At 35.0% G+C, this 25,479-nt stretch overlaps 2 protein-coding genes across 6 annotated transcripts in view; one reads left to right on the top strand and one right to left on the bottom strand.

Moving 5' to 3' along the window:
- The window catches only part of LOC136027438 (poly(A) RNA polymerase gld-2 homolog A-like), a 59,433-nt gene extending 39,957 nt beyond the window's left edge, over nt 1-19,476 (top strand). The window contains exons 7-10 of one of the 3 annotated variants that reach the window (XM_065704717.1): nt 201-329; nt 3,391-3,577; nt 10,764-10,882; nt 15,841-19,476. In XM_065704717.1, the coding sequence (XP_065560789.1) occupies nt 201-329; nt 3,391-3,577; nt 10,764-10,882; nt 15,841-15,971 (566 nt within the window). In that variant the 3' untranslated portion in view covers nt 15,972-19,476. The remainder of the gene's footprint in view (nt 1-200; nt 330-3,390; nt 3,578-10,763; nt 10,883-15,840) is intronic. The other 2 variants (XM_065704715.1, XM_065704714.1) reach the window with 2 other exon arrangements.
- A 4,022-nt stretch (nt 19,477-23,498) lies between these two features.
- Nucleotides 23,499-25,479, bottom strand: part of LOC136027439 (organic solute transporter subunit alpha-like) — a 70,619-nt gene continuing 68,638 nt past the window's right edge. For all 3 annotated transcript variants that reach the window (XM_065704720.1, XM_065704719.1, XM_065704718.1), the window contains one exon: nt 23,499-24,166. In XM_065704720.1, coding sequence (XP_065560792.1) covers nt 23,904-24,166 — 263 coding nt within the window. In that variant the 3' untranslated portion in view covers nt 23,499-23,903. The remainder of the gene's footprint in view (nt 24,167-25,479) is intronic.

Genomic DNA, 25,479 nt, shown 5'->3' with positions numbered 1-25,479 from the left:
CATGGATTAGTATGTCTGCATGTCTACATAGATTAGTATGTCTACATGGATTAGTATGTTTACATGTCTGCTTACAGTATTACATGTAGTATTACATGTAGACAGTACATACTGGCTATTGCCTCTTCTTCCTGGCTATATAAACTGCGTAGAATATTTGCCATTAAGTGACTTGTTCTGATGAATGCTTTTTCTTTCAGTAGATTGGCGTGTGCGGCCGCTTGCTGTGATTGTGAAGCTCTGGGCCAAGTTTCAGGGCATTAATGATGCCAGATCTACAACATTATCAAGCTATGCGTTAAGTTTAATGGTTATTCACTATCTACAGTGTAAGTTTTATAATGTCAGATTTTTGTTTAAAGTTTAGATGTTTATATAGCACAGATGATAATTTGTTATTAAACCACTATAAAGCAAAGATCTGACAGTAAGCCAAAATGACTAAGCGATATTGCTATATAAGATCTAGTTAACAAAATTACTAGCAAAAAAAATATTGGGACTTTGAGTATGTGTATAAAGAAAAGCATCAGCAGTTCATTTTTGTTAATGTAAACAGTAGGCCTAAGATTACACATAATTTTGGCGTCGAGAGAAATGAATTTTTCAGCTTGAACTGGTTATGATTCAAAACGGAAACAAACCGAATGTTCGTCCAGGGAACCGACCAGAATTTGATCTTAACTTAAATCTATGTCTTAAAGTTTCGTTTTTTTTTTTGTATATTTGTAATTTTTCCCTGAAGCAGAAGATAACCAAATTATTTTGAAAATTTTCTAGTGAAGATTGAAAATTATGCTGAATAGAAGATTAATATTTAAAGAATAACTACAAAGAAATAATCTCCGCGTAAAAGGGTTTTAAATCATTATTGTTAGTATTTTTATTTTGATTGATGTGTGTTAAGGAAGGAGTTGAGTGTTAAGTAATGGTAGCAGGGTAAATGATGTTAGATTGATGTTATAGTTATATATTTTTTTAACCCCTCCTGTGGATAATTTAATTATTTTATTATTAATTTTTATTATTTTGTGGGTTTGTTCGATTATTTCTCCTCCATATCATGCTAGGACATTTAATGGGGCAGTGGTCATGTTAAGTCTTTGGTAATAATTAATATAAAATAAATTTAATTTAATTCATTTTAATGCCTTCGTTTGCGTGGTCGATTCCTTACTAAATGACGTCATGAGCTTAGCTCTTCAAATTTCGCATTTCAGGGTCTTCTTTGATCACTCTCAATAGTGTCACTTTTAGTACTCTAATCTTAGTTCTAAGGCTGAGTATTCTATTCTTCCAGGCTTTCTCAACTGCGAAAAAAAAACGTCCTATGTCTTGTCTATTGGACATTTTACATCTTCGTTGCATCCACCAGCCTTTCAAATAATGCATTGACTGAAACTGTCCACTCGCTCGATCTTATGAAACCAAGAAAAGAAAGGATAGTTGAGAAAACGAGGATTTCCTTTCTTGGTTCCATACGTCATGTGTAGCCAGTGTGGTCTTAGAATGTATTTTCGCTCAGTCTTCGCCTCTTCATCCTCATTTTCGCCTAATTTCAGTGACAGTCATCTTAATATAAGTTTTCAAAATCTATCCATGAGTTCTGATATAACCCCTATCCATAGCCTCTTAAAATGTATTTATTTCATGTTAATTGTAATATCGAAATACTGTTCCAAAGCTTAAAAAAAGACAAGAACCTGAATTACTCTGTCAGTCAGTATTACAAATAGTATGTCGAGTCACACTGTAAGGGTGATGAATCTTTAGTCTGGCTTTATTGGCATTTTCTTCTTGTAGAAGAAACTAGACAAGATTTTCTTCTTTTCTTTTTTTAGTTTGTAGTTTTTCAGTTTGATTTTTTCTCCATTGCCTCGCAGCACGAATTTAATTTGCAGGGGTAAGTCTTTAAGCAAAAACAAGGCTGCAAAAGGGATCATTTTTTCTTTATTGGGGGAGAGGGAACGCTGTCTTTTTTGGGACGAGGGAAAAGTCGGAAAACATAAAAAGAGAGTAGTTAATACGGAAAATATAGGGAGGGGGGAATCTTCAGAGTTTTCGAATTTAGCACGGGATAGTGGGGGAGGAGTATAGTACTGCCCCAAATTATTGATATATTGTTTAATGATTTATGGCTTATAATGGTTATAAAAAGCTCTTGTCTTGTTTTACCTAACATGCATATATAAATGGACACAGGTCCGTATTACAAATAGTCAGTATTACAAATAGTATGTCAAGTCATATTCTAAGGGTGATGAATCTTTAGTCTGGCTTTGTTGGCATTTTCTTCTTGTAGAAGAAACTAGACAAGATTTTCTTCTTTTCTTTTTTTAGTTTGTAGTTTTTCAGTTTGATTTTTTCTCCATTGCCTCGCAGCACGAATTTAATTTGCAAGGTTAAGTCTTCAAGCAAAAACAAGGCTGCAAAAGGGATCATTTTTTCTTTATTGGGGGGGAGAGGGAACGCTGTCTTTTTTGGGACGAGGAAAAAGTCGGAAAACACAAAAAGAGAGTGGTTAATACGGAAAATATAGGGAGGAGGGAATCTTCAGAGTTTTCGAATTTAGCAAGGGATAGTGGGGGAGGAGTATAGCACTGCCCCAAATTATTGATATATTATTTAATGATTTATGGCTTGTAATGGTTATAAAAAGCTCTTGTCTTGTTTTACCTAACATGCATATATAAATGGACACAGGTCCGTATTACAAATAGTATGTCAAGTCGTATTCTAAGGGTGATGAATCTTTAGTCTGGCTTTGTTGGCATTTTCTTCTTGTAGAAGAAACTAGACAAGATTTTCTTCTTTTCTTTTTTTAGTTTGTAGTTTTTCAGTTTGATTTTTTCTCCATTGCCTCGCAGCACGAATTTAATTTGCAGGGTTAAGTCTTCAAGCAAAAACAAGACTGCAAAAGGGATCATCTTTTCTTTATTGGGGGGAGAGGGAACGCTGTCTTTTTTGGGACGAGGAAAAAGTCGGAAAACATAAAAAGAGAGTGGTTAATACGGAAAATATAGGGAGGGGGGAATCTTCAGAGTTTTCGAATTTAGCAAGGGATAGTAGGGGTGGAGTATAGCACTGCCCCAAATTATTGATACATTATTTAATGATTTATGGCTTGTAATGGTTATAAAAAGCTCTTGTCTTGTTTTACCTAACATGCATATATAAATGGACACAGGTCCAACCGTTGAAAGGGTGGGGAGGATGGGGTCAGGGGGTTTTAAGAAGAGGGGCTGAAAGTATGAAAAAATGGATGTCCTTGCCATGATTTTTCAATAGCCCCCCCCCCCCTCACGCTTCTCTTTCCAGGTCTCTACGTTCTATTAATGGGGTTTTAAGGTGACATTTTGCAAAAGTATTGAATAATTCTATTGTATTCAGGTGGTACGTCCCCACGAGTGTTGCCTTGTCTACAACAGATGTATGATCGGAACTTTCATCCAAATGTGGCATTGGGTCGATTAAAACCTCTAACCGAATATGAGCTGAACAGGTTCTGTTCAAAGAACCAAGAATCAATTGGTGATCTCTTTTTAGGATTTCTAGACTACTATGCAAATAGGTTTAAGTAAGTTTGTTCCTTTTGTCTATCATTCCGTTTTATTACGTTTTAATCAGCCCTTCAGTCTGTTTCGGGTGTTATGATTTATGCTGTCTTCAAACCATTCTTCAGTTTTTAGGAGGGAAAAATAAATCTGAAGGTTTAGTTTAGTTTTTTGTAACTTCTGTGATCTGACGAACAGGATTTTTCCCAAAAATCTAAATTATTAATTTAATATTCAAAATGGTAAAACAAATGTTACTCATAGCTAAATACAGATTTGATAAAGTCAATTATGTTTATACCCTGAGTTTGTATAAACATGCCATGTTTGTAATCTAAGGGAGGCATTACACACTCGTTTGCATGTTAGCTTCCGTGCTGAGACGAAAAAGATCGTATTCATTAACTCGAAATCAAAGCTCTTTTTAAAATTTTATTATAGATTGCCCCTCTAAGCCAGCGCTAAATTTTCAAGTGATTATCTTTGTCATAATTTTGAAAAGCGCAATATGTCAAGATTTGTGGTGACCTTTTTTTCTTCTTTTTTTCGAACAAGCTAGTCGCCAGAACAAATAAAAACTACCGAAGAGCGTGGCCGCGCTGGGTCAATAGGTAATATGTAGTACTTTTTGCCATAGTGATATTCATAGCTCTGTTAAACTAAATATCCTTGATCGCTTCGTCCGGTCCACGGTCCGTTCTCTTACATCTTATTTAGACGTTAGGATGAGACGTTTTAATTTTTCAAATATGTGTTTGTACCTCCTTTTCTATATTCCAAATACAGATGTCATTTTGGGCTTTTTGTGCCAAAATTTCGCCTGTCTTATATTGAAGGCCTGTTAAAAGCCTATTATAACTCATATTCTCGTTTTCTGTCTCTCAAATAAAATTTCTGCTGTATGGCAAACTGCCTTTCGATTCAAACACTTACAAATGTATATTTTTTCTGGGGAGGGAGGGGCAATGATGGAAATAAAATTGTGGGTAACCTGAATAAGGAATGTCCAGAAATTTCAGGAAAAATGGTATTTCGGTTAGTATTTCGGATTTCCTCTGAGTAGGTCACTGTTTCAAATACCGCCGGCGAGTGTAATTGTTTTTAAAGCTTTTTTACAACTGAGGTTTAACCAGTGCTTCCTTCAAACCCGACTGAAATAGGGCATACCATTTGTCCCTTGAATGAACTATAGGAGGTATATGGGTGGACAAGAGGTTTTTCTTAAAATTACTGCCAAATCCGTCCTCTACTTTATTTTAATAAAATACTTTACGCCTCCGTTGCAAGTGCCATTTCCCGCCGCTCAAAAATAAACTACCTTTGGATTTTTTATCTAGGTGTAACTGCTAGTCTGAGTATAAGTGAATAGAACTCCGGGGTCGACACTATCCTTCAAGGCCCGAGGGCAGGCATTGTAAGTTATGCCCTGGGGGCATATACGGTTGTTAATGAATGGATGCTCGTATAAACTTCAGATAGGGCTCATTTGATTGGAAATTGAAAGTTCTACTTCAGTTTTTAAGAGTTAAAGAGATTGGAGGGCAATCTCTTCCCCCCTTACGCCCCTTTTTCCTCAAATGCATCCGATAAAAAATTTTAGATAGTAATTTTGTTAAAAATAGCTCAAAGGCCTGATAACAAAACTCCAGTGTTGACACCCCCCCCCCCCAGGGTCCAGGGGCGGGTGTTGTAAGTTATGTCTTAAGGGCATATATGGTTCTTATGGAAGGAATGCTCGTATAAACTTCAGAGAGGGCTCATTTAATTGGAAATTGAAAGTTCTAGCTTACTTTTCAAAATTCATAAGAGATACGATGGCAACTAGAACCACCCCCCACGCGCTTTTTTCCCCAAACTCATCCAATAAAGCATTTGAGATAGCCATTTTGTTAAAAATAGTTCAAAGGTCAGATAATACAAACTTCTGTCGATACGATCCTCCAGGGCCTGGGGACAGGCGTTGTGAGTTATGCCCTGGGGGCATATATGGTCCTTATGAAAGGGATAGTCGTAAAAACTTAAGAGAAGGCTCATTTGAATGGAATTGAAAGTTCTAGTTCACTTTTTAAGAATAAAAAGAGTTTGGAGGGCAGCTATTCCTCCCCCCACCCACCAAGTCCCCTTTCCCCAAACATATCCGATACAAATTTTGAGATAGCCACTTGTTTAAAATAGTTCTAAGGTCAGATAACAAAAACTCCGGTGTCGACACAGCCCCCAGGGCCCGGGGGCAGGCATTGTAAGTTATGTCCATGTGGCATATATGATTCCTATGAAAGGGATGCTCGTATAAACTTGAGAGATGGCTCATTTGATTGGAAACTGGAAATTCTACTTCACTTTTTATGAGTCAAAAGAGGTCCGAGCGCAACTAGCCCTTCCAAGCCCTTTTTCCCCCAGACCCATCCGTTAAGAATTTTGAGATAGGCATTTTGGTAAAAATAGTTCAAAGGCCATTTAAGAAAAATTCCGGTGTCGATGCAACCCCCAGGGCCCGGAGGCAGTCGTTGTAAGCTATGCTCTTGGGGCATATATGGTTTTTATGGAAGAGATGCTTGTATCAAATTCGGAGCGAGCTCATTTGATTGAAAACTGAAAGTTCTAGTTCAATCTTCAAGAGTTAAAAGAGATCCGAGGCTAATTAGCGCCATTAGACCTTTTTTACCCAAGTCCATCTGATACAAATTTTGAAATAGTCATTTTTTTATAGTTGAAAAACCAGATACATAACCCTCCAGAGCCCGGGGGTAACTGTTTTCAGTTTATTTTTCGGAGGCGTATAAGGTTTTTATGTAAGGCGTGGCCGTATAAATTTCGAAGGCGGCTCGTTTGATTAGAAATTGAAAATTCTAGTTCACATTTAAGAGTCAAAAGAGATCCGAGAGCAACTAGCCTCCTCCCCCCTCTAGCCCTTTTTCCTCAAATCCATCCGATGCAAATTTTGAAATAATCATGTTTTAAAATAGTTAAAACATCATATAACAAAAACTCCGGGTTCGACACAGCCCCCCAGAACCCGGGGACAGGTGTTTTAAGTTATGACACGGAGGCGTATAAGATTTTTATGTAATGGGTGGTCGTATAAACTGCAAAGGTGGCTCATTTGATTGAAAATTGAAAGTTCTAGTTATCTTTTTATGAGTCAAAAGTTAACGGAGGGCATAAGATAGCAGCAATTCGTTGTCAACATCTCACCCCCCCCCCCAAATTCAGGGTAAGGGTTGTAACTTATGCCGCGGTGGCATATAAGGTTTTAATGATAGAGGTGGTCGTTTTAACTTTGGAGTTGGAAGTTGAAAGTTCTAATTCACCTTTTAAGAGTCAAAATTGATCTCCATGGCAACTAGCCCCTCCCCCTTCCAACCTTCTTTTCTCCAAATACATCCAGTCGGATTTTTTACATAGCCATTTTGTCCAAGATATACCTAAGATAATATTACAAAAACTCCAGGAATAAACCCTTTCCCTCCAGAATCCGGGGGCAAGTGTTGTAAAATGTGCCTTGGGGTGCATAGAAGGTTTTTACGGAAGGGATGGTCGTATATTTTTCGGATGGGGCTTATTCGATTTTAAATAAGAATTTTATGCCCTTCTCAAGAGTCAAAAGTGATCATAGGGTAACTAGCCCCCCCCCCCGTGGCTCCCTTTTCCTCAAATGCATCCAATCAAAATTTTGAGATAGTTATTTCGTTCAAAATAGTTTGAAGATCAAATAACAAAAACTGCTGGGTCGACACATCCCCCCAGAGCCCTGGGGCAAATGTTATTAGTTGTGCTCCGAGGACATACAAGCTTTTATGTAAGGGGTTGTGGTATAAACTTAGAGATGGCTCGTTTGATTGAAAATTGAAAGTTTTAGTTACATTTTTAAGAGTCGTCAAAAGTGATTGGGGGTATCTATCCCCCCACGCCTTTTTTCCCTATATATATATATATATATATATATATATATATATATATATATATATATATATATATATATATATATATATATATATATATATATATATATATCCAATAAAATTTGAGACATCCATTTTGTTCAAAATTGTCAAAAATTTAAATTACTATAAATTAGGGTTGATAAATCCTCCATAGCACCAGGGACAAGAATTGTAACTTATGTAAGTTGTAAGTTCTTAAGAATCGAAAGTGATCAAAAAGTAACAATCCCCCCCCCCCTTGTGCCTTTTTACTCCAAATACATCTTATCAAATTTTTGAAATAGCCATTTTGTTCAAAGCAGTTAAAAATTCAAATTACTGTAACTTAGGGGTTGATTTCTCTTCCCTAACCCCCTCGATAAGGATTGTAATTTATATAAGTTGCCCGTTTTTAGAAAATAAGGTTCTTTGGAAGGGGTGGTCGTATTAACTTTGGAGGGGGCTCATTCGATCGGAAATTGAAACTCCTAGATCTTTTTTAAGAGTCAAAAATGATCACTGGCCAAATAGCCCACACCCCACTTTCCCAAAGGGCATCTGGTCAAAATTTGGGTATAGCCATTTTGTTCAATATAGTTCAAAGGCCAAATAACTATACTTTCGGGGTTGAACTTCGATTTACGGTGCAAGACCTCTATGTTGTGTAAATTACTTTGATACTAGTTTTGATACGTTGATGAAAGTTAGATGTTGAAAAAAAAATCTTGTTTTGAAATAAGGAGTTTTCTACCAACTTGAAACTTTTTGCAATAAAAAAACGAACAAAAGTAAATTTAAAAAAATTAAAACTCTGGAATTTTTTCCCCTAATTCTTTCCGAAAGAATCGGGGTTATGTACTTCTAATGAATGGTGTCTTCACTACATACAAGAGTATGGCTACTGCCTTTTTTCCCAAACGGTAAAATAATCATTCTCTTACTTAAATAACCAATTCTCTCGCTTCGCGAATTTCACTATTTCCGAAGTTCTGCGGATTTTCCGAAAATTTTGCAAAAAAAGGAGTGGCAAAAACGTTTGGGCTTAGAGACGTTAAAGCTTTAAATCCGGACTGGATGAAACAAAATCTTGAGCTGGTGAGCTTTCAGCAATTAATATCGTATATCCATTATTCGGTTTAATTTATTAGTTTTTACCAAAACTGTTAATTTACTTTGGAAAAAAAATTCCAGAATACTATTTTGAAAATTTATTTTGAAACAGGGACTATTGAAAAACTTGAAGCTTTGGCTATCAAAAACGAACAAAAGTTAATTAAAAAAAAAAACTTCCCGAAATAGAAGTTTTCTAAATGAAAGTAAAGGCCATGTTAAACTTAAGATAAGAAGAAATAGAAACCTACAATAACTCAAACCCAAAATAACCAGAAATCAGTTTTAAAGAATAAATGAAACCCAAAACGAACAGAAATCAAATAAACAATCATAACAAAAAAATATACAACTGTTATACATAAATGAATTAGTAAATCTCAAAACGAGTAAAGATTAAGTTGAATATGTAAATCCAGCTTAAAACGAGCAGAAATTAAATAAACAATCATTACCAACAAACAGTAGTTACTAGTATAAATGAATGAATATATTTTAAAACGAGTGAAACTGAAATTGAATAAGCAAATCCAGCTTGAAACGAACACAAATCTCTACAAAGAAGAGTTTGGGTTTTGCCTCCTTCTCTCACTATAAAAGTCCATAACCTACTGCGTCATTGGCACTTTACTGAAAACGAATTATATTACAAATATTTTCTTTTGTACTTATTACAACATTGAAAACAGAATTTGAACTGATGAGCTTTCAGCAATTAATATTATTATATATCTAATGTTTAGTTTAATTTTATTAGTTCTTTCCAAGACTGTTCCATACAAATATAGCTTCACTATAAACAAGAGTTTGGATACTGCCCCCTTCCCTAACTGTAATGTCTGAGGTCTGCTACGTCATTGGTGCTCCACGGAAAACGAATTACATTACAAATATTTTGTTCCCAGTTATTACAGCATTTAAACTGAAAATGAAATAACAGTGAAATAAAATATTCAACTGATGATCTTTCAGCAATTAATAGCATTATATATCAAACATTCAGTTTGATTTTATTTGTACTTTTCAAGACTGTTCAAGACGCATATAGTTTTTAGTAAAGCGCCAATGACGCAGTAGGTTTTACACTTTTACAGTGAAAGAAGGAGGCAAAACTCAATCTCTGCTTTGTAGAGATTTTTGTTGTTTCAAGCTGGATTTGCATATTCAATTTAAGTTTCACTCGTTTAAGATTTATTTACTCATTTATATTAGTAATCATTTTGTTTGCTATGATTGTCTATTTGTTTTCTATTCGTTTGAGTTTCTTTTGTGCCTCAATATCAAAATATTTTTGTTCGTTTTAAGCTTGATTTGCATATTCAATATAAACTTCACTCGTTTTGATATTTATTTATTCATTTTTATTAGTACCTGTTGTGCATTTTTTTTGTTATGATTGTTTATTTAATTTCTATTCGTTTGGGATTTCATTTATTCTTTAATAGGGATTTCTGGTTGTTTTGACTTTGAGTTATAATAGGTTTCTATTTTTCTGATTTAAAGTTTAATATGGCCTTTATTTTTCTTTAGAAAACGTCTTTTTCCGGAAAGATTTTTTAAAATTAATATCATTTAAAGCGCAAACTAGTAGTTTTCTTTTTCTGTAATCTTTACAAAACCATAGTTGCTCTCTATGCCGGCTGTTGGTTCTAGTCTCTTTGTGTAATGAATTTTTAGAATTTTTTTTCAGGACCATTGTATGTTCGTTCATCTGCTTTGGTCCAGTTCGTCCGTTTGGTCCGTTCGTCTGCTTGTAATTATTTGGGGTCTATCTTTAAAGGGAAAACACAGAAAAACGACATAGATAGTAACAAAATCGAAGAGTCCTTGTAGACCAAATAATTTTTTTTTTCAGCTTCCGGATTTTGGTTTTAGAGTTGAGTTTCTGCGTCTCAGTTTTTACCTTGTGTTTCTTTTTTCATACATTGGCTTTTGTGCAATTTTTGAATTGAAATGTTATACCGTTTAATATTTCAGCAATATCACTTAAAGAGCAAACTTTGGAAGTTTTCTTTTTCTTTGTTCTTTATAAAATCATAGTTTCTCTCTATACTAGCTGTCGGTTTTTTTCCAAAAAAGAACTTCTTTTTTTTAATGACGGAACAGAAAATCTGAATTTTTTAGTCTCTTAGTTTAATTTTATTTGTAGTGAATTGTTTAGAACACTTTTTTTTAGTTTTCGGGATCATTGTATGTCTGTTCGTCTTGGTGGTAAGATTCCAGTGAAGGACTTGAATACAGAATGGAACTATGATAATTACTACGGTAGTGAATGGAAATTTATCAGTATTGAAGGTAAGGGCTCTGAAGAATTATATATGATTCCTTCATTCGTTTAACTAAGGGTGAAGCCCTTCCCCCTCCCGTTCCCCTTCTAAGGTCAAAAATAGGCAAAATTGCTTGATATTTGGATAAAAGTTTAACAATATTTTGGCACAATATTTTTTTCTCAAACTTGCCCCCCCCCCCTTCCTCGGAAAGACATCTTGTAGTTTCTTTTGTTTGCCGTTTCCTATTTTAAGTCATAACATAAGCGTTATAAGTTAACTTGACCGAAACACAAAAGTGGCCTTAGGGACTGCAGAGGGATCAGTCAAATATCACCAAGAAGTTATATTTGAATTAAATCGAGTTTTCAAAAAAATCATATTAAATTGTCCAGAAATTTTAAATAAATCCGTATGGCTTTTGCCAATTCAGATTTTTTTTTTTTACTCTGTACAAATAAGGGGGATAGTCTTAGTTTCCATTTGAAACTCCATTTTGATATCTTCAGTTTTCTGTCCAGTTTGCAACACGACTCACTTTCAGTCTAAAATTCAACAGCTGTTATTTGTAAGACTTCATAGAAACTTGGTTGTAAACATTTTGGATCCTTCTTTTTAGTTGAAAAATGGGCCGTCTATCCTTGAAAATAGATTTAGATTGTGTTTGTTTTTCATTATACTTTATATTGGCCGATTGGCTGTAGGTTCACCAATAGGAATTTGGCTGAAGATTTCGGCCAATGTACGGCTTCGTTATTTATTTATTTTCGAATGAATACAGACTTTATCTAGTTTTATAACTTCATGATTAAGAGGATTACCAAAGAGTTATTTGGATTTTTTATTTCGCTAAAATGCATTTCTAATCGAGGTTTATGACTTTTGCAAAGTAGCCACGATAAATACAGGCTCAATAATTCCTATGCTTTAACTGGCTAATAGTGTCTCTACTTTGATAGGCTATCATAGTGATACCATATTTAACAACTTGGGTATGCGCGCCGCTATGCCTGGGTCTGCAATTTAAAGTGCCAAAACCCATAGTCTTGGTGCATTTCTCTAATGAGTCGTGATTGGTGACGATCACTCGGGGTTAACTGATTATGTTTTTACCTTTGAGCTTACGCTTGTATTTACTTACTGCGATGTTGCATGTCCATGGATCTTTCTTTTTGGTTTGATTGTGTCGGTCTGTATTGTTTGGTCTAGATGATGGAACGGGTAGGCCTTGTTCAAGTGCTTATCTGTTTGAATTACTGAAGTAGGAAAACAGTTTTTCTTTTTTTCTTTCTTTCGCTAATAATCACCTTTTTACAAATTGTACTAATAATATTTCTTGTTTATGACCTAATCCATGTTAAGCTTGTTTTGTGTTGCCACATTTTCTTACTTGTTGGTTCGTGTCACATAAAGACCATTCCTACCTCTTATTATATTTTAGTACTTACAAATGGTACTAGATATAGCAATTTTCTTTAAAATGAGCCCTCAAACAGCTCTGTGAAGTTCCAGTGCCCCGCTAGTAGTGGAGAAAAAAAGAACAAAGGGACATATATTCTGCTACCCCTGTAAAAAAAATTGTTTTCATTGTAGTTGAAGGAGCGTGCGTGTTTCCTAAACATGGTTTTCGGCCATGACGATTACAATGGTGTGCTTATTGTCTCGATCCGGCAATACTTTTTAGGGGTTTCAGGCTGTTTTTTCAGTCCTGAGGTACAACCAGAATGAGTTTTAAGCTCAAGTATAAGTTTAATAAATTGCTTAAAGTTTAGAATATTAAGGTTAAAAATAGAAATATGGAAATGAAAACAAAAATATTAAGTTTGAAAATAAAAGTCTCAAAAAGTTTAACTAATGTGATAATTCTAGCTTGGTGAAGGGATAGAACTGAGACTAATGAATCCAAGAATGCATGTCTTTTCCTTATGGTGTAAATTATAGCTGCAGGATCAAAATGCCCAAGAAGTCTGTTTTAGCCCAAAAACAACTTGACTTAAAAACAAGAGCTAAGAGCTCATATGGCACTTGTGACGAGGCAAGAAGAGCCAAGAGCTCATATGGTATGAGCTCTAACAAAATTCTAAGAATCAATAGATTGATTTAAAAGGAAAATCAGAGGCTTAATGCCGGTCGGGATTTAAAATAAGAGCTCTGAATCACGATGTCCTCTTAATATCAAAATTCATTAAGATCCGATCACCCACTCGTAAGTTATAAATACCTCATTTTTTCTAATTTTTCCTCTCCCTTTAGCCCCCCAGATGGTCGAATCTGGGAAAACGACTTTATCAATTCAATTTGTGCAGCTCCCTGACACGCCTACCAATTTTCATCGTCCTAGCACGTCCAGAAGCACCAAACTCGCCAAATCACTGAACCCCTCCCCCCAACTCCCCCAAAGAGAGCGAATCCAGTACGGTCACGTCAATCACGTATCAAGGACATTTGCTTGTTCTATCCACCAAGCTTCATCCCGATTCCTCCACTCCAAGTGTTTTCCAAGATTTCCCCCTCCAACTCCGCCCAATGTCAAAAGATCTGGTCGGGATTTGAAATAAGAGCTCTGAGACATGAATTCCTTCTAAGTATCAAATTTCATTAAGATCCGGTCACCTATTTGTAAGATAAAAATATCACAATTTTCAAGTTTTCCAAGAATTCCGGTTTTCCCCTCCAACTCCCCCCAATGTCACAGGATCTGGCCGGAATTTAAAATTAGAACTTTAAAGCACAAGATCCTTCTAAATATCAAATTTCATTAAGATCTGGTCACCCTTTCTTAAGTTACAAATACCTCATTTTCAAAATTACCCCCCCCCCCAACTCCACCAAAGAGAGCAGATCCGATCCAGTTATGTCAGTCACGTATCTTAGACAGGTTTTTATTCTTCCCATCCAGTTTCATCCTGATCTCCCCGCTTTAAGTATTTTCTAAGATTTTTGGTCCCCCACCGATGACATTGGATCCGGTTGAGATTTAAAATGAGAAATCTGAGTTACGAGGTCCTTCTAAATATGAAGTTTCATGAAGATCCGATCACTCCTTCGTAAGTTAAAAATAAGTCATTTTTTCTAATTTTCAGAATTAACCCCCCCCCCCAATAGAGCGGATCTGTTCCAATTATGTCAATCACGTATCTAAGACTTCTGCTTATTTTCCCCACCAAGTTTCATCCCGATCCCTCCAATCTAAGCGTTTTCCATGATTTTAGGTTTCCCCTCCCAAACTCAATGTCACCAGATCCGGTCGGGATTTAAAATAAGAGCTTTGAGACACGATATCCTTCTAAATATCAAATTTCATTAAGATCTGATCACCCGTTCGTAAGTTACAAATACCTCATTTTTCTAATTTTTTGGAATTGCCCCTCCCAACTACCCCACAGAGAGCGGATCCGTTCCGGTTATGTCAATTATGTATCTAAGACTTGTGCTTATTTTTTTTCCACCAAGTTTCATCCCGATCCCTCCACTCTAAGTGTTTTCCAAGATTTTAGGTTTCCCCCTCCCAACTCCCCCCAATGTCACCAGATTCGGTCGGGATTTAAAATAACAGCTCTGAGACACGATATCCTTCCAAAAATCAAATTTCATTAAGATCTGATCAACCGTTCGTAAGTTAAAAATACTTCATTTTTTCTATTTTTTCCGAATTAACGGGCACAACACGATGATCCAACACGAGATGGAGGATTCGTGCCAAATTTCTTAAACTCATAAAACATTCATCCATGCACTCTCTCACCAACCACACAAAATCAAAACCCGCCCTACCAAAAATTTCAGTTCTCCAATCATTCAGTTCTTCAAGTTTACACATCAAGTTATATAAACTTTCATTCAAACCTCCAAACATAGGACAAAAATATAGGGATTCGAGGAATAAAAGGATCAGCTCGGGTCTTGGGGTTGGTTCATTTTAGTCATTTGGGCTAGTTTAGGTTAGTTATATTTCCGGCTAACACGACTATCTGACATATACTCTGATATACTGATAATGCTATCATAAAGAGAATTAGGTAAGACGGGGATATTGTTCAAGTTTCATGGTAGTCCTTTGTTGTAGAGTTCGTTTTGGGGAGGTATTCAATAAAATTTTGCGCAAATTTTTTTCTTTACTGAAAAAAGAAATTTGAAGCGAATAAAAACCGTCATCAGTAAAGAAATCAATCCTAAAACAAACATGTATTGTTTTCCTAGTGCCCGGTAAAAATGTGTTCCTATAACTCCTAAAGATGTCTGAGTTGGGATGTATAAATTGACCAATCAAAGACTTTATAAAATACTGTGACATTTTTGAGGATTTAACATCGGATTATAGGAACAAAAAGCGACTAGCGCCCCTGGAAGTGTTTATTCTGGTGACTTCATTTTCTACAAAAATTGAAAATTTCAAAGAAACTTAAAGAATTAATCTGCAATATCACGTAATTAAGGCTGAGATTTTTTTTTTAATGAATAATTAGACTTCCTGTGCCAAGGTTCTGTGGAGGGTTGAAGCAATTGTGACCCATAATGTTCAGTTGCGGGGCAACACATGCAACTATAAGTCACGGGCAATAAATGTGTATACTCCCGTATTATGTTTATGTTTACCTTATGATTAATTTAAGCTGTTAGCTTGCGATAACCTTTGTAGTTACTACAAGGCTTCCTATCATTCGTAACCACAGGTGTTGGAGATTCGACCACTTCAATGTTTTAAATACGCAGGATTCCAATTTTAACATTTTAAACTTGTCAGTGGTCAAAAGCCTTGTCAGTTGACGGGAGGGGGGGGTGTCTAACATTTTGTGGTCTTTACTAATGGGTTTGGGCACATGAAATATCCTTAACTGCATTTTAGGATTGACTTGCTAAAATTGACTTAAAAGAATGATTATATGCTTAGGCTTTTATATGCTTAAATGTAAATTTAAGCCATTTTCTTAACAACGCCGAATATATGAAAAACTACACTCAAAGGTTTGATTTTTCTTTTTTCAGAGCCATTTGACCGGAGCAACGTTGGTCGAACAGTTTATGGACTCGAAGGATTTGAAAAGATAATGAATGTGTTTACAGACTCGTACAAAAAGCTGAAGGAAACAAGAGAACTTTCATCTGTATTGCGATAGTGTTTAAAAACTCTAGACCTCAATTATTCAGAAATTGGTGCAAAAAAAAATTTAAGAAAAAAATTATGAAAATTCAGGGAAAAAGATATTGCCAAATGAGTCATGCATGATTTGGTGTTATAGTGCTAAGAAGTCCTGTGGTTTTGTGGACAAAGCCTAGTCGTACAGGCTGTGCTTTTAAGTTTCTGGTATCACGGTGCCTCCTCATATTTGTAAAGTATTTAATTGTAGCTCAATTTAGAGAGCTTTCTGAAGTAATGTTTTGCATGATTTCCCAAACGTTATTTACTTTTTTTTTGTAACCATACTGGAAGAATCTAATGAAAATCGTTCTAAACATAAGGCCTCTAGGCCAAATTTCTTTTTCTTTTTTTTTTTTTTTTTTTTTTTTTCTTTTTTTTTTTAGGATGCAATAAAAAATAGTTTTTTTTTTTTTTTTTTTTTTAGAAGAAAAAGTTTTCAGTTCGATTCTTCTCTTTTGTTTCATGCTAAAGTAGTCTCAGAAACCTCATTTGTTATAGGCTATTTTATGGTCATGCTAATAATATTTACTGAAAGCATACAATATCTCAGAACCTTCTCAGTTGATACTAAGGGGCTTTAGGGGATTTCAACTCCTATATTCCTTGGATCTTCGGAAAAATTACCCACTTTTCTGCATAAAAATAACAAGTAAAGTGAATTTCTAGGCTCTTTTGAATTCTCTCCAGTATCATTTCGAAGCGTAATGCAATATTTTCTCCTCTTTAAAATTAGTTCTTAAGCCATCAGTCTCTCAGATAAGCAAGGAAGTTGGAAAGTTCTTACCTTTCCTTCGCAAAAGCTTACAGAAAATTATTGGTATATCTTAGCTTAAGCTGACAGCGTTTCGAGCAGTAGCTGCATGTCCTATTTAATCCGACTTTCTACTTTTATTGCTTTCAAAGAAAAAAAAACATTTGTCGGGAACAAGATTGCTAGAATATTAGATAATATTTTAATTTCTCCGAAATTGAAAAATCGATGAAAAAAAGTTAGGTTCTTCAGAAAATACTGGAACAAAAGAATCCCCTAAGCGCTGTTTGGAATATCTCCTATTAATCTTCATTTTAGAAAAGTGCTTTTATCACTATATCCTCTCTTTCTAAACTGCCTCTTTAATGATATGATTCTTGGCAAAAAAACATTTAGCCTGGTTTTGAATCATGACCAATCTCCATTACTTTCTACTGGCAGCTCAAAAAATATATTTTATACTTTCCATATATCCATGGTTAGAGAGGGATTAGTGACCAAAATGGTCACTAATATGACCATTGTTTTTCTAAAATATATGTATTGTTTTTTTGTTTTGTTTTCTTTTGGCTTAGAAAAAATAGGTTGTTAAACTTCAAAAACAAGAAAAACTGGGAGGGGAAGCGTCAAGAATTATTTGAAGCTAAACAGTATAGGTATTAGTTTATATTTTTTATTTATATTAACTTACTTATTTATAGTTTTTTTGTAAAGATTTATTTGCGCTCATTCTTATCTTGTTGTCCAATAATTGGTGCTAAAATACATGTGGACTCTGTAGCATAGGCAGCACACATTCTAAACTCAGTTGTTGCCTTTCTTCTTCCTCTCTTGTTTAGGCAATTCCTGTATAACCATTTTTCGCTTCGTATAAGTCTACCACTTGTTTTACCTTGTTATACATTTCAATTTTCCGTGTAATCGTTTTCTGCACCATCAAATTGTCATTTATCATCAAAACCAATTAAGGACAGATACTTTGGAGTCTCTGTATGGAAGTGAATCTAGTACAAGTTCTAACTCATGCTTTGGTCAAGTTAGTTGAAAAGATAGCCATCCGACTTTGTTTTAGTTTATTGTTCTCAGCTCGTTCTAGGTATCATGGCAATAGAAAATAAATTTTAGAATTTTCTGTTGGTTTTTGTGCAATTCTAACCAAAAGGAAGGGAATTAATTATTTTTCACGCTATTTTTATATGCTTTTATTATCTGTATTTGAATATTACTTTTTTTTTTCTGGACTTGATTTACTTTAATACTGTATTCTGCAAATTATCTACTTGAAGAGTTGCTTTGCATATTTGTGTAGATCTCCAGATGTAGATATAGATCTACATCCTGCAGATGTAGATCTACTCGAAGAGTTGCTTTGCATATTTGTGTAGATCTCCAGATGTAGATGTAGATCTACATCCTGCAGATGTAGATCTACTCGAAGAGTTGCTTTGCATATTTGTGTAGATCTTTTATAAAGTTTGGCTATGAACCAGTAGATGTAAAATTCGTATAGTAAATCGGTTGGTTTAAGGAATTTGGTCCGATTCTAAAATTAACTTAGTAAATCTTTGTTCGTAAGTAAGCTTGATGGTTTTTGCGCTAAGAAAAGTATTAAACATGTATGTTTCAGCCTTTCTATATATCATTTTAAGATTTTCTAAAAGAAATCAAAGTCACTTTGTACATAATGGTTTCTTTATTTTTTCTCAAACAAAGTCGCATTAGGAAAAAAAACAAATTAAAAAATTGGTATTTTACTTTAAGATTATCAAAAAGAAATCAATTTCGTTTCAGTATATTATTGCTTCTTTTTTTAAACTGATAGTAGTATTACAAAAACAAATAAAAAAAAATTAGAAAATAGGAAACCGGGCGCTATTGTATATTTAGTGTTTCGGGCTACAGGGCACCGAGGGCTTGAAAATTCGTCTGTAGTGGCACCTTTGATGCTATCACGACGTTACCAAAAAAATATACAAATACGCAAAATTGAGAAAAAGCTAATGAATTAAAAAAATGCACAAAAAAATATTTGCTTTTTTGTATTATTATTGTTAACTTCTTCTTGTTTTCATGGTCATAGCGTAAATTATTAGCATCACATATACTTGCTTTCCTTCGCCTGAAGGTGTACCTCAAGAAATCCCAACCTTAGGAAATGAAAATATTAGTTGAGCCAACTATTATATCCGCTTATTGCAAGTTTAGACGCACTGGTAAAACCCTATTCCAGCAAGTATTCAAAGAAAACGTACCACATTTTCACCATATTTCACTGTGTTTGCACCATGGTGGGATAATCTAAAGTCAGAATAAGATGTGCCATATTTGTTTTTTTTTTGCACTTCAAATAAGTTCTGGTATCCTTGCATAGTCTACAAAAGCCTTCGCAGCAAATTGGTTCCTCAATGTTTTTTTTAGTAACAATACAAAAAAAAAAAACGGTATGCCTGTTAGGCTTGGGAAGGTTGTGTCATTTAAATGATCTTTGTTAATTTCAAATCAAAATTTATGACCATAGTGAGTATTGCTAAAATAGGAAAAAAATCTTGTATTTATTTTCAATTGAGTGATTTTTCTATTTTGTGCTCATGTTAGCTTATGCTTAATGATTTGACTATGATTGCTTACCCTATGGACATGTTCTCAAAATAAGTAAAAAAAATGTTAAAATTGTTGTCAGAATTATACAAAAAAAATTATTTGGTATTCAATAAACGAAGCATTTTATAAACTTGTGTTTTTCTTGACATGTGTAAGAGTTGAAAGGTATTAGAGTAAGCAATTCTTTATTCTTTCAGTGAATCAGACAGCCGGTAATTTCTCTAATTCGGTAATTCAGCTGTTTCCCTTTTGCGAAGCAATTCAGTAATTTAGGAGGTATTATGGCAAAAAAGACAAGAAACAATGTATAAACATTCATTAATATATTCGTAAAGGGCTGTTCTGCTATACGTACAAAATTCAAGCATTTGAAAGAGAAATTATTAGGGATATTATCCCTGAATATGTAAAGATGTAAGTGATCAATTAAAAGTAAAAAGTTAGTGATCGTAAGTGATCATAAAGATGAAAGTGTATTCAGAGGCGTAGATAGGTTTTTCAGTGATTACAGATAATTTCAGCTGCTGCCCCTCCTCTCAACAGCATAAGTGGATCCTTTTTCATGAAATAAGAAGGATCTACAGCTGAGGATCCTTCTTATATATACTTATATAATATCTACTCTCTTTAAATGAGCAACTGTGTATGTATACATGTATGTATAATTTTTTTATTAAACCGAATCTTTTTTTTTTTATTGGTACCCTGGGATTTCTGGCCTGAAAAACAATCAATATAGTATTCGTTCAGAGCGTTAATTTTTCTGGGAAAAATTAATGTGAGTGACGTCGCATTTATATATATTTCAAGAGGAGAAATTCATCTTTTTTTCCCGGGTGGTCGTATCGTTTTTAGTATCTCTAACGCTTGTCAAATTACACAAGATTACAAATTACCGTGAACAGCTAAAGATTAAGGTATGGAACAAGAAACAGCAAAGATCATATTGAATTGCAAACGATAATGTTGCACAACGAAATATGCGGTTAATTACAAAGCAAAATTACAATGGAACGAAGGATTATGTGTTTAGCATGCGTGAGTCTGTGAAGGATAAACAGGAAGAAGAAATTAAATTCATGCCAGAAAGGAAATCACATGAGCGACGTCACATTTATATACATTCAAAGAGCAAAAATTCATCATTTTTTTCCCTGGGTGGTCGTATTGTTTTTAGTATCTATAATGCATGCCAAGTTACACAAGCTGACAAAATACCGTGAACACCTAAAGAAAAAGGCACGGAACAAGAAACAGTAAAAGGCGTATTGAATTGCAAACAAAAATGTTGCACAACGAAATCTGCGGTTAGACTACAGAGCAAAATGACAACGGAATGAAGGAACATGTTAGTTTAGCATCCGTGAGTCTCAAGGATAAGCGGGAAGGAGAAATTGAATCCATACCAGAAAAGAAATCACAGGAGTGACATGACATTTATATACATTAGAAGAACAAAAATTAAATCAGTTTTTTTTCCCCAGGGGTGGTCGTATCATCTTTAGTAACTGCAATGCATGCATAAGCACAAAAGGTGACAAATGAATTAATAGCTAAAGAATAAGTCATGGAACAAGAAACTGCAACAATCACACTGAATTGCAAAAGAAAATGTGACTTATACTAAATAATAACACGATAATTATACTATTGCGTAAATTAGATATTTCAGAAATTACAATGGAATAAGGAACGAGTTGTTTTAGCGTCTGTAAAGGATAAACAGGAATGAGGAATTGAATTTACAGTTGAAGCTGAAGGATGACAGAAATAAAAACAGGAAAAAGCTGAATCAGAGGGAGAATCCGGTTGAATTTTAAGTCAATGTAGTTTCAAATTACATTGAGGACTACTTAAATAGTAGGAGTGTAATTTACTATGGGGCAGGAGGGGGGCAACTTCTTTTCAGACCCCAGTTTGCCCCCCTCAGCTGAGATTTGGCGTTTTCAAAATTTTTGTCAAAACTAAGAAAGTTTTGAACTACATAATTCAACATTGACAGAACAGGTCAGTTTTATTTAGTATACCTTTGCCTTTATGGTATTATATCGCTCATTTATCATTTTCACTTGACTAGGGAAAATTGGCTACAACTTTCCCCCTTCCCCCAAGATTTTGACGAAATTATGCCACTGTTAAACAGATATACAGCAGTGGCGTTCTCTAAGCCTGGCTTACATTTTCTTGTTTTCGAGCCCTCCTCCCTTCAATCCTCTAAGAATCTTCCTTGAATTGATGCCTCACCAACTCACCTCAAGCTCACCAACTCACCTCATTTTCACTCAGGCCTTGTATATACATTTAGCAGGAAGGTGGTTAAATTGTACCTTGTTGGACTTAGCCACCTTGAAAGTGGAGTTGAGAAAAGTGGAGTTGAGAAAAGTTGGGGACGCAAAATCAGAATTATTTTATGATTAACAATTTTCATAGACTAAGCAAACTCAAGGTTCCTGGAGACTGGAAGTCGCCCCAAAATCCTCTTCGTATACTCATTTTACACATATTATGAACCAGGACCATTCAAAGGGTGAACTTCCCAGTCATACTTGTGCTTTCTCCAAGCTCATAGGTGTATTTCATACAAAAATGGACATTTATACTTTAGGTATGTTCCAGTGATCAATCACAATCAATGATAACTATTTATTCGTAATTGTCTTCATTGCAAAACAACAGATAACAATAAAAATTGCATTTTTCAGTTTGCTGAACAGATTCCAATGTTACAATGTTTTATACTTTTTACCATTTTAGGGGCTGAATTTACAGTTTCCTGCTATTTTGGGGTTAAGATAAACTAAATCTACGTTGCATGGGCAACGTGAGGTGTTGCGGTAACCTTTGTTCGGCTTCGCCGATTAAAGTGATGCGACAGCAACACTTTGATTTGTTTCCTCACTTCAATTTAACGCTGAAGTTGTTAATCTGTAAGGGTCTTGAAATAAATACTAGGTACACCATCTCGAAAAAGTTGGAAACCTTTCATTGCAACTAACAAAAGTTGCAAGCCCCTCATCGTTGAAGATGATTGTAGCCTAACAGCCGATAATTACAAGTCCCCTGCATGTCTTACCACTGGCACCAAATTGGTCTTACCATCAAATACATTGGAAACAAATAATAGGTACGCCAACTAGCAAAGTTACGAAACCCTCATTGCCGAAGATGATTATGAGCTAGCAGCCAACTTTTGCTTAAAACTTCCCTATACGTCTCACAATTAGTATCGGCCTATTTCTGGTTTCAGTATGTACCTTACTACTGAAGTTGTCAACCCCTTTAAACTTTCAAACTGATATATCTCATGAAGGAATTTTTCTACCAAAAACGATGAGATATACTTTGATCAGCTCATCAAGAGCTATCGACTGCCGTCAAAAAAAAATCTATCTGTCTTAGTCCAAAAGTTGACTTTTTGCCGTAGGCCAAGTTTCTAACGTCATTATTTAGAACGGAGAAAAGGATAAACTATAATTTCTTTAGCAATGAGAGAACTTTTAAAGTTTGAGAGGCACATCTGATACTATTTCACTACCGCAATCCCAAATGGGGAAACCGAATGATAAACTCAGCTGAAATCACGAACAGAAATGGGTATAAACAATAGATTTTTGGCCCCAGGCAAGAGTTCTACGGAGCTTTCCAAAATGCAAAGTCATATTGATCAATCCAGCCTAAGGTCCAACCTTTCTGTAAAAACTGCAGAGGTTAGACCCTTACCACTTTCTAGGAATAAGCTCAAATCGAGGTGCTTGGGGAAAAAAAAACACGACAAAACCAAAATGTTGCTCTCGCAACACAAAATATTAGGTGATAAATGAGTTGAGATCAGTAGAGTTTATTGATGACTTGACATTTAGAAGGTCGTCAGTCGGAAACCATAACTCGTTATTTACATTTTTTCAGGTCTTGGATTTAGGCACAATATGTAGTGTTAAAGTTGTTATTCATCAACTAGTCAGGCCAGGCCATAATCAGGATTTATCTTGGAAATCGGTCGTGTTTTATAGATAACATATTACTTAGAAAGTCGGAGGTCAACAATCATGATACACTAACGTGCATTTTTCACGGCCTGGAGTTGGATGCACTATGTAATGTTAAAGTCATTATTCATTAATTGGTGAGAAAAGGCCCTAAGCAGTAATCACGTTGAAGCTCGACAGTATTTTATTGATAACGTATCGTTTATAAAGTCGGTGGTCAATAACCATAATTCACCATCCATGTTTCTTACTATCTGGAGTTAGGTGCACTGTGTAATGTTGAAAGCTCTCTAATTCAATCAGAGAGTTAAAATCTTAATGATGATCCAGATTTAAAGGGAAAGTCCAGCTTCTATACAGAGGATTTAAATATGAAGAAAAAAAATTAATTGACTTTTTAGCTATTAAATTGAGCAGAATCAAAAGTCGAGAATGGGGAAAATTTTGCTCTTCTTAAAACTAAAAACTTGTAAAGACAAAAAGTTCAACCTTGCTTGCAGTTACTTAGCTATTTTGGCTATAAATTTAGCAACGATAAATACCACTTAATATGGTCACTATTTTAAAACCCTCAACAGTATGCAACAAACTCTAAGTTCATTATTTCATCGTTTGAAACAGATCTTGGCAGTCTTGGATGCCTTGAATAAAAATCTTTGATGGAGCCATCTGGGGTTTGTGGAATCGTTTCAACACTTGTAGATATACTTGGGGTACTCGAAGATTTGGTCATCATATCCTTTCTGTCATAACTGCCAGTTCTGAGTCGATACTCGTACGCAAGAGGAATAGATATCAAAAAACATTCTCCAATGATGAGTGAGTTCTCGACGACTAGAATAAAAACAAAAGAACGTTCAGTTTTAAATTTTAGCTAAAGGGTGGGGGGTGGCAGGGAGGATGGGTGTTGAGGTGGTAAAGGGGTTTTGGTAGGGACGTGATATGGAAAATAATATTGTTGAATGAATCTGGTTGTTGTTTGACAGCTTTTTCTTTTTTTTTCTTTTTCATTATTTATTTTTGTCTTACGAGTTTATGAAACTGGCTACGTTCTTATGCTGAACGCTTGTAAAAATGTCAGTTTTGTTAGATGCGCAGCGTTTGTAAACACTAGAAATTGTTTTTCTGTTTCTGAATAGAAAAACCCAAGCCAATTGATAACTACTATGCTAGTATAATCAATATTCAGTCAAGGACATCAACAGTCAAGTTAAATGGGAGAAAAACCTATCCCACTCCCTAAATACGAGATAATTTTGAAAATAATTTCAGAGGACGCCAAATCAACTATCTATTTCTATATTGTCCTTGCATGAAAATTTGGGAATTTTGTTTGGATGCATCTTAAAGCACCTCGAATAGTTTCTCAAAGATTTGTTCTATTGGTTTTCATACCGCCACATATTGAAAGAGTTACCGCTTTATTAAATAATTCGATTTCATGTCCCGTTTTTGGGGGCAAACTTGTTAAATATTGTTAATGGAATTATGGTTAAAATGTGATTTATTTTAATGAACTACTATCTTCAATGCTGTGATTAAAATAACTGGTTTCTGCGCAAGGAAACTAGCAAGCTTAGGAAACTTCTAACCTGAGATAATCCCTCTAAGTTACTTAGGATGTTCATATGTGGTAAGTATGTCTATGCTCTAAAAGTATACCCTTTCCCATCGTTCATAGAAATCCTTATCATTATCTCCACAAGAGTTGAGAGAGTGAGACCATTGTCCGCTTTACATTATAATCAAGCTTGCAGATAAAATCAAATTTAAGCGTGACTACAGCGCCAATATCTCGCTCGATTTATCGAGTTGAACTCTGTTCAAATGTCAAACGTAAAATTTGTAAATTCACCGGCCAGAGAGGAGATTTAAGGTATAACTTTTTGAATTAGAAAAGATTGAAGCTCAAAACAGCAGTTGTTCTATCTGTAAGATGAATCTGGCAAAGATTTGAAGACAGCATGAGAAGGTAAATAGGTGGGGACAAGTCCTGTGGTGGCGCAGTGGGTTTGACCTTAGTTTGGTAAAGGGGGACCCAGAGACCGGCTGTAGCAATGCACTGCAGGGCCAACGCAGGGACCTTAGTAGTCAAGAAGCGTCGTTAATCCGATTACTAAGTGGGGACAAACTAGTCTTGATGGAAA

Source organism: Artemia franciscana, chromosome 5 (assembly GCF_032884065.1).
Source record: "Artemia franciscana chromosome 5, ASM3288406v1, whole genome shotgun sequence".
Classification (NCBI taxonomy): Eukaryota; Metazoa; Arthropoda; class Branchiopoda; order Anostraca; family Artemiidae; genus Artemia; species Artemia franciscana.
This window is presented reverse-complemented; position numbering and strand designations above follow the sequence as displayed.